This window comes from Pelmatolapia mariae, linkage group LG12 (genome assembly GCF_036321145.2).
Source record: "Pelmatolapia mariae isolate MD_Pm_ZW linkage group LG12, Pm_UMD_F_2, whole genome shotgun sequence".
Classification (NCBI taxonomy): domain Eukaryota; kingdom Metazoa; phylum Chordata; class Actinopteri; order Cichliformes; family Cichlidae; genus Pelmatolapia; species Pelmatolapia mariae.
In genome coordinates, this window is record NC_086237.1 from 33,999,478 (window position 1) to 34,008,061 (window position 8,584).

The following is an 8,584-nucleotide window of genomic DNA, read 5'->3' on the forward strand; positions in this document are numbered from 1 at the left end:
CACAGGTCAGGAATGTCGGGGTATATTTTAGATAGTCTAGATCAGTCTTTCTCAAACTGTGGTACGCGTCCCACTAGTGGTACTTGGGCTCTCTCTGCTGGTACACGGGAAAGCTCCAATTTTTTAAAGATTGAATAATGTACCATTGTGGAGGCTCCCGACGTTTTCTGATTGACTCCCGAGGCTCTTCTGTGAGCCGGAGTCAACCAGAAAACGTCTACCCAACCGCGAGTCCTCTGTGAAGAGCAGCCGGTCCTTATCGCCAGCGGTCACAGCCACTACAGAGCGCTGGCAGGCTTATTTCCCTGGGCCTTAAAACTGCAAAGGTGGCACGGCGCTGATGGTAAAAACACAGCCCTTTTCTGCGGTGCCGCGATTCTAGCCACCATCGATGAGTTGGAGGCCCCCGGGAGAATTGTGGCGCAGGAGGTGCCGTTGGTAAGTCGGGAGCTATCGCCTGAATGCCGAAGCTCCTGGTAACCAGGAGAATGCAATCCACTTCTTCTGTGAGTGAGTGGTAATCCTTTGCGGCCAGCAGCGGGGAGTTGGCAAGGCCACCTCGCACCGGCAACTGTCGGAGGAAGAGGAATCCGCCGTCGTCCGTTCCTAGCAAGGACAGCATACCCTCCATGAGCTCGAGAGCTGTGCCATCACCCAGGCCTTAGAGAGAGAGTTTATCGGCCCGCTCTGCATCGGAGAGGGAGTAGCACCACAGCAGCAGTGTCTTGAGAGCGGTGTATTTCCCTTGGGTGGAAGGTCATCACACAGCGGCTGGAGAGCGGATCCAGCGAGGCCACCACATGATAGTGATTCGTGTCGTCAGTTGAAACGCCACGAAGAGCAAACTGAGCTTTGACGTGCACGAACCACGAAGGAGGGTCGTGAAGCCAAAATTCCGGCAGCTTAACCGCAACAGCAAAAGTTAAAACGTACAGCTCTGCTATCACTTCCAACATAAATGAAGACAGAAAACAAAACAGCAGTGACGTTTGTAGGGTTACTGAAGTTGGGCTAGCTGGTATATAATTATGTGCTGCACGGTGGCTAGCTACACAGCTACTTTAGCATAACATAAACACAGTGAAGCTGGAGGATGATCGCTAACTTTTTACAACTCGATAAAAGTTGACGAGAGAGTTCCTGATGATTAGGGACAAATGTAATCGAAAGGCTGGATGCTGTAAACGGACCAAACCTCAGTCAGGAGAAAAACTGAGATAATCCATCCACAATACAAGGTTAGTCATTAATATTCTGCAGCATGGGCTGGGCTGTAGTTACATCGTAAGGTTTTAAAAACTGAGCTTTAAAATGATTAGCGGTAATAAAAACCGAGAGAGGCCGACAGTGATCACTGACTGTTTTTAGGGGCTTGTTCAAAATAAATAGAACAAAATAAAAAGCATTAAAACAGCTTTAATAAATGCAGAGTAGTTTGGACCCGGAATCAGGGTTCATCGGGTCATCACTTAAAGATTGGATATCCCACCTGCTGTGAATGTTTTAATGCAGTACAGTTGTTATATTATCACTCGTCACATCCTGTTTATGACAGTTTAAATAAATAACATTCATATAAGACATAAAATTGTCTTGTGTAAACTGTATGTGGTGTTAAATAGGAATATATTACTGTACTTTAATGTCGGTCATAAGCATGGTACTTTAAGAGCCATATATTTTATGAGGTGGTACTCATTGCAAAAAGTTTGAGAACCACTGGTCTAGATCTTGAGAAGTGCAATCTGTATACCGTCTTAAACTGAATAAGGGAGAGTCTTGCACATGAGGACGAGGTATGAATTCTGTCAATTACTTTGTCCCAGTAATCTTTCCCAAACTTAAGGCCCAGGTCCTGTTCCCACCTGGAAGCATTTTTGGGGGGGTCAGTAATTGCCCCATGTCTTAAATAAGGTATATATTTGTGTTATAAGAGCCTTACTGTGAGACTTCAGCTCAAATAAGTTTCCAAGATAGAAGATGCACAGTGTCTTATTTGAAAATAGCGGAAGAAATGATACAAGCGCAAATTTTACAAAGAAGACAGGTCACTAAAGCTTAGAAAAGTGTTATCTTTAAAAAAAATCATAAAAACATGTAATACCCATCCCTCGTGGACTCCCATATACACGACTCCACAAGGGATGGGGGGAAAAGGGGGATGGGGATGCGGAAAAGTATTTTGACTGCGCTGAGTGGACATATATGTTTGCTGTGATGGAGAAATTTTGCTTGGGCAGGTCTTTATAGATATGATCAGATTGTTATATGTCACCCCAAGAGCATGTGTTGTAGTAAATGGTATTAAATCCTCAGAATCTTGTTTACAAGATCAACAAGACGGGGGACCCGATTTCACCATTAATTTTTGCTTTAGCAATTGAACCACTGGCTGAGGCCGTTAGAAATAATCAAAGTATATCTGGATACCAAATTCATGAATTTGAATTCAAAATTTTACTCTACGCAGATGATGTTCTGTTGTTTGTCACCAATCCCCAGAATTCTATACCTTCTGTAATGTCTACTATAGAAACCTTTGGATATCTGTCTGGGTATACGGTTAATATGAACAAAACTATTGCTATGCCACTGGGAAATTTGCCTATGACATGTAGCATCCCATTTACCTGGTCTGGTTCCGGATTTAAGTACTTGGGGATATACATTTCACCTAATATAAAAACTAAATAAAAACTATAAATATAAAAACTATATTTTAATACAAAAACTATATTGAAAAAGAATATAGACATAGTTCACAAAAGCGTCAAAAAAGATCTTTCTAGATGGATGGTCTCCTGGATGGGCAGAATAAATTTAATTAAAATGAATGTGTTGCCACGGCTTTTATATCCTTTGCAAATGCTCCTGATAAGTCTTACCAAAAAAACTGTAAAAGAAATTGAAAAAGACCTGTCAAGGTTTATTTGGAGGGGTAAGAAACCCAGATTAAGTATGATTAAGTATTGCCTTTCCTAACATTTTGCTTTATAACTGGTTATGCCATAGTAAAGTTATACATGAATGGATCCACACATATCTAAAAGAGACAGAGAATCCCCTAGAAGCCTGGACATGTTCGCTATTTAATCTCTTAAGTGAACTAGTGAGTAAATATATTAAAAACCACAACAAAGTAATGATTGATGCTTATTTAAAAACATGGCGTGATATGAACAAATACACTGAAAGTAATCCTATACCGAGTTATCTAACACCTTTTATAAATAATCGGCACTTTACACCTGGAATGAAAAGTGCAGTATTTCAGAGATGGCTTTGTGCAGGAATACGTGTGGTTGGTGATTTGTTTAATGGGAATGTTTGTATGTCTTTTGAGCAGGTCCAAAAGAAATATGGAATACATCAAATTGATTTTGTTTTGCATTTTTACAGGCCTGTCACTTAATTACTTCAAGTTTTGATACTTTGCACAATACAATGCAACTAGGACCCATTGAAAATTTCTTTTTACATTTAAACGCAGATAAAAGTACTATAAGACAGTTTTACAATACACTACAAGGCCATAACAAACATAATATTGGAAAACTTATCAGGAGTTGGGAGGGAGACCTCCAGTGTCATTGTGATGATCATGTATGGAGTGAGTGCATACAATCTGTACATTCATTATTTCTTAATAACAGATTAAAGAAACACAATATAACATTTTACATAGACAGTATAGAACGCCTACTTTTCTAAATAAAATTGATCCGAGTAAGTCATCACAATGTACTAAATGTAAATCTGCGGCAGGGACCTACTTGCAATGTCTTTGGACTTGCTCAAAAATTTCAAAATTCTGGCTCTGTGTAACAAAAGAATTAAAGGGTATATTTAAAAGCAGAATACAAAAAGATCCAGCTCAGTGTTTATTGGGGCTGCCAACTCTGAACAAATGTCCAGATAAAAAAAAAATATAAACTATGTAAATTATTGTTCTTGGCAAGAAAATGTATTTTTTTCAACTGGATCAATAAAAAACCACCAACAATAACTCAGTGGTATAAAGAAATCTTTAGACTCTTACCAATGGAAAGACTGTGTGCAAAACTAAGTGGTAATGACAATATCTTTTTGGATATATGGCGCCCTCCAATGGATTACTTACCTGATGATCTGAGGGAAACTATAGTGAGAGGGGCAGCCCCGCTCCAATGGCAGGTTGGGTTTGTCAGGACAAATGTGTAAATGGCTGGTAGACCCAATTATTTACCATACTCTATTAGTTTTCCTTTTACATGTCTCAGACTGCTTATTGTGTTGCCTTTGTTGGTGTTGTTGTTTTTTTTTTATATCAAAAAATCAGAATAAAGAGATAAATTTAAAAAACAAACAAAAAAAAACTTGTGGTACTTGAACTTTTATGCTCATTAGACCATTATGATATGCTGTCAATCTGTCTTTTGAATTCTCCTATGAAGCAGAAAAATAATATTCTCAGCTTCAGGCTCTGTGTGCGCTCACACAAAAAGAGGTGTTTTGTGGGTCATGTGACTCTGCTTCTGTATGAAATGATCCCTTTGAGTGCCAAATACTCCAGTCAGAGATGACATCAGATGATGATAAAATTATTAAAATTATTAAAAATCTCTAAAGAACATAAAACCTCAAGAATAAACTCTTAAATAAGGCACAGAAAATCATTAATCTTGAAATTTATTGTAAAGAGCCCTTATCTCCAGTTAATAATTTAATCACTTTGTGTAGTCTCGGTGCTGCTGTTTATTTCTAAGGAGACGGCTGCATGTTAGAGCTCAGACTCCAAGCTGGATCAAATTCAGCGTTAAATGTCATGGTCTCAAAGCCTAATAAGAGACATGGAAATAACTTTAGTTTGTTGCAGATTTAAGTGAAACTAATTTGATTGTGTGAATAGGCATTCTTGGTGTGTGTTCTTCTATTCCATCAGTGTAAAGGATTGCTAACACTTTTTAACACGACCAGCGAATAAGATGCAAGTACCCCGCACTTACGTGCAATTTGCAGATTTGCTGGCAACAATGTTGGTTTTTGCAAGAAATGATGAAACAAGTACCCTGTGCTTTGTGGGGCACGGGTTGTGTTATTGTCTAACTAAAAAAATGTTGCACGAAAATTGCACTTAATTACAGGGTACTTGTAGTCTAACAGTGTAATTATTTTATTGTTTCCTGCAAAAACCTGACTTGGTACACAACTTTGCATGTAATTAAAGGCTACTTGTGCCTTAGTTGTGGGTGCTACAGTGTAATTGTTTCATTGTTTCACAGGTGACTCCATAATATGGCTCGCATTCCAGAAAGTGCAGGGTACTTACAGTGTACTTCTTTCATTATTTCCTGCAAAAACCTGACTTGTTGCCCACAAAATGCACTTAAGTACAGCATACTTGCACCATATTTGTAGTTTGTGTTATAAAGTGTTGCCAAAACATTTATACCTTTTTTGTATTGCCAAATTAATACATGCACATTCCAGTGACAATAAAGGGGTCAGTGGTTTTAGTAAGGTACAGCATAACTTACATTTATTAAAAAAAAAAAATTGCCTTGCAAAGGCTCTATAAAGCACCCCAAAACATACTGCAAATAAATTAAAAAATAAATAAACAAATGAGAAACCAAGACCAGATTGTGTTCAGTGTAAGTTGATCACTGTGACTTGAAATTGCAAATAATTCTGGTTTAAGGTATGTTATGCTTTGCCTTCATACTTTTCATACTCTTGAACCCACATTCATCTTTGCTATAAAATCTATACTTTCAAATCCTAATCAAAAGTACATATAATTCAAAGAACTCACGATTTGTAGTTGATGACTGTGTTGATTGCATCTCTAAGATCTTCAGCCGTCATGAAGTTCACATTGAGAATAACTGCAGCTCCTTTTTCTTTCATATGGACCATGTTGTCTGGCTGGTCAGCAAACATGGGGATGCCCACAATGGGAACGCCGTGGTAGATGGCTTCGTAAATCCCATTTGTACCTCCATGAGTGATGAAAGCTCTAGCTTTAGGGTGACCTAAGACATGTCAAATAACCATGAAACATCTGGAGTAGGATTTTTACACTTGGACAGCAAAAAGGTTTCAATAAACCTGAACAAGTGCTTCGAGCTGATTTGAGTCTTTAAAATATAAAAAAAGTCTTAGTTGGCAGTGTTACTGTGAACTTTACCGTAATGATGAGAGCTTTAGTTTTAGGGTGACCTAAGACATGTCAAATAACCATTTAACAAACCATTAAACATTTAGTTACTTATTGCACACGTGGACTACTTGGGGATGTCAATAAACGTGAAGAAGCAATTTAAGCTGAAATTTAACTTGCATGTTAAATAGACATCTGTTATAGTGGAACAGCTTGGAGAAAATGAACTAAACAAAGCAGGTTAGCGCAGCGTGCAACACATAATCATGATTTCATCTGTGAGAAAATCATATTTCATCCAGTTCTCCTTGTTTTTAATATAAGAAATGCTCACAGCCTCCAATAATAAATTTGATGTTGAATGTGGCAAAATAAGCTCTAGGTATAGTTAAAAAAATACAAAAGTTTTTAAAAGTTTTGTAGAAAACATTCTGTTTAGTGTGCAGTGTAAATTTGCCATCTTTGTGGAATCTGTTTTTGCTAAGATAACTTTTTATGGAATCAGCGTTTCTATACTGCCCATCATCTATTGATCCGTTATTCATCTGTGATTGGTACCCACATTACTTACCCAGGAGGTCATTCTGAGGGATCCAGTCATATATTTTGGTGTTGGCACCCAAACTTTCTGGCTTTTCTCCTCTATATCTCCACAGCACCTATAAACAGTAAGACATTTCTTAGCTAACATGATTGTTTTTTTAGTATGCTAGTTTTATATTGTAATGTAATTTTTCAACAGTTGAAGGGTAGGGGACATCTCAAGACTTGTCATTAGAAATCATCAACCGCAGACAAAATCTGACTTTTCACACCCTGTATGGGAACAACTGAGGGATGTAAATTGGAGATGGCTGATTCTCACAAAGAACATGGAGCCTAAAATGTCCACAGTCTGCAATGTCATTAAAAAAATGGTAGTTTTGGTAGTTCTGGTAGTTAGAAGTCGAGCACTCTGCAACTGGTTATCTGAAACATGAAAAACTACTCCGTGCTTTACACAAATTAATTACAGCTGGCACAAACATTATCCTCTGACCTTTTGTGGGATCTGAGCGAGGCCCGAGGCTATCATGTTTGCCTTCTCTTCAGTGACGTTGTTGATCATGGATCCTAAAGTGAAGATCACAATGCCATCATCTCCAGAACTCTGCACAAATTCCTCCAGATCCTGCAACAAGTCGAATATTATCCCACTGCCAACAACCAGCTGTTTTCTCATTTTTGTTCAACATTTTGAGGGCTTCACTGCTCCTGGCAGGAATATTCTGTGATGTAATTATTAATCAGATGGTAATAGTTGAGTGTCCTTACCTCTGGTAAAGGTTTAGCAGGTCTGCAGTGGATCCCACCAACATATTTGAAGTTGGGGAGGAAAGGACGAGGGAATTCAAAATCCCAGTAGGTTCGGATTAACCAGATGTCTGCTTTACTCATCAACTCACAGGCTCTGGTGGGAGTTCCTGTTGCAATGCATAAGTAAAGGACATTAACGTATCACCAATAGTTCATACAGGACATATTTTCTTAATCAGATCTGATGGGATATTAAAACACTGCATTTAAATCTTTAGAAAATTTTAAATAGTTTTATAAATCAGTGCTTCATGTCTATTTGCTCACCTTTGACATCAGAGTAATATCTGTCTAATACGTTCCAAAAAGTGTGATCAATCACGATGTCTTGAAGAGCGTAGAAGAGAAAGTTCCACACTCTCTCTGAGAAGTCCATCTTATCTGTGAGTTTGCTCATGGCACCGGGAACAAAGGATGGTGGAGCAGGCATCTGACCACAATGTCTCTCCCAGTTATAAGCTACAGAGAAGCGCAAGGAGAAGACGAGTGGGATTCCCAAAATATCTGCTACTAAGTCACTGCCAGGGTAGAGGGGGTCAGCCAAGAGAAGGTCGTAATTTCCTTCTTTCAACTTCTTCATGACGACTTCTGATTTCACCACACCGTCCAAATACTGGATAGAAAACTGCAGGTCAGTTTTCATTATGTCAATGAATCTGATGTAGAGCTCCAAGTAGTTCATATAATCAATCTCGTATATGGAGAATCGGAGGAACTCTTCTAGGAACTCTTCCATAGCCTCCAATGAGAAAGAGGCGTTGAAGGGCTCATAACGAAAGCGGGCGGGTTCATTGGTGTTCATGTACATTGACGAGCTCGGGACCAGTACAGTCACCTGGTGTCCCCTGTCAACCAGCTTCTCCAGAACAAGCTTCATGTTTATCCAGTGGCTGCCTTCGGTGTACCACACCAAAACGTTCCCTCCGTTTGCACTCCATGTCGCACAAAGGACCAACAGGATGCAGGCAGAGAGACGCAGATCCATGGTGTATGAGTGTCAGCAGGAAAACCAGCTGTGGTCTGATCCTTTGTAGAAGTATCACAGGAAAGATAATTATTAACTCAAAGTTAAACTCTGACTCACTT

General features: G+C 39.0%; 1 protein-coding gene across 4 annotated transcripts in view; it reads right to left on the reverse strand.

The window, feature by feature from the left end:
* Positions 1-8,529, reverse strand: part of LOC134638517 (UDP-glucuronosyltransferase 2A2-like) — a 28,889-nt gene extending 20,360 nt beyond the window's left edge. For 2 of the 4 annotated variants that reach the window (XM_063489209.1, XM_063489208.1), the window contains exons 1-5: positions 7,766-8,529; positions 7,457-7,605; positions 7,182-7,313; positions 6,714-6,801; positions 5,795-6,014 (exon numbers count right to left, since the gene is read on the reverse strand). In XM_063489209.1, coding sequence (XP_063345279.1) covers positions 5,795-6,014; positions 6,714-6,801; positions 7,182-7,313; positions 7,457-7,605; positions 7,766-8,483 — 1,307 coding nt within the window. In that variant the 5' untranslated portion in view covers positions 8,484-8,529. The remainder of the gene's footprint in view (positions 1-5,794; positions 6,015-6,713; positions 6,802-7,181; positions 7,314-7,456; positions 7,606-7,765) is intronic. The other 2 variants (XM_063489207.1, XM_063489206.1) reach the window with 1 other exon arrangement.
* Positions 8,530-8,584: the final 55 nt, after the last annotated feature.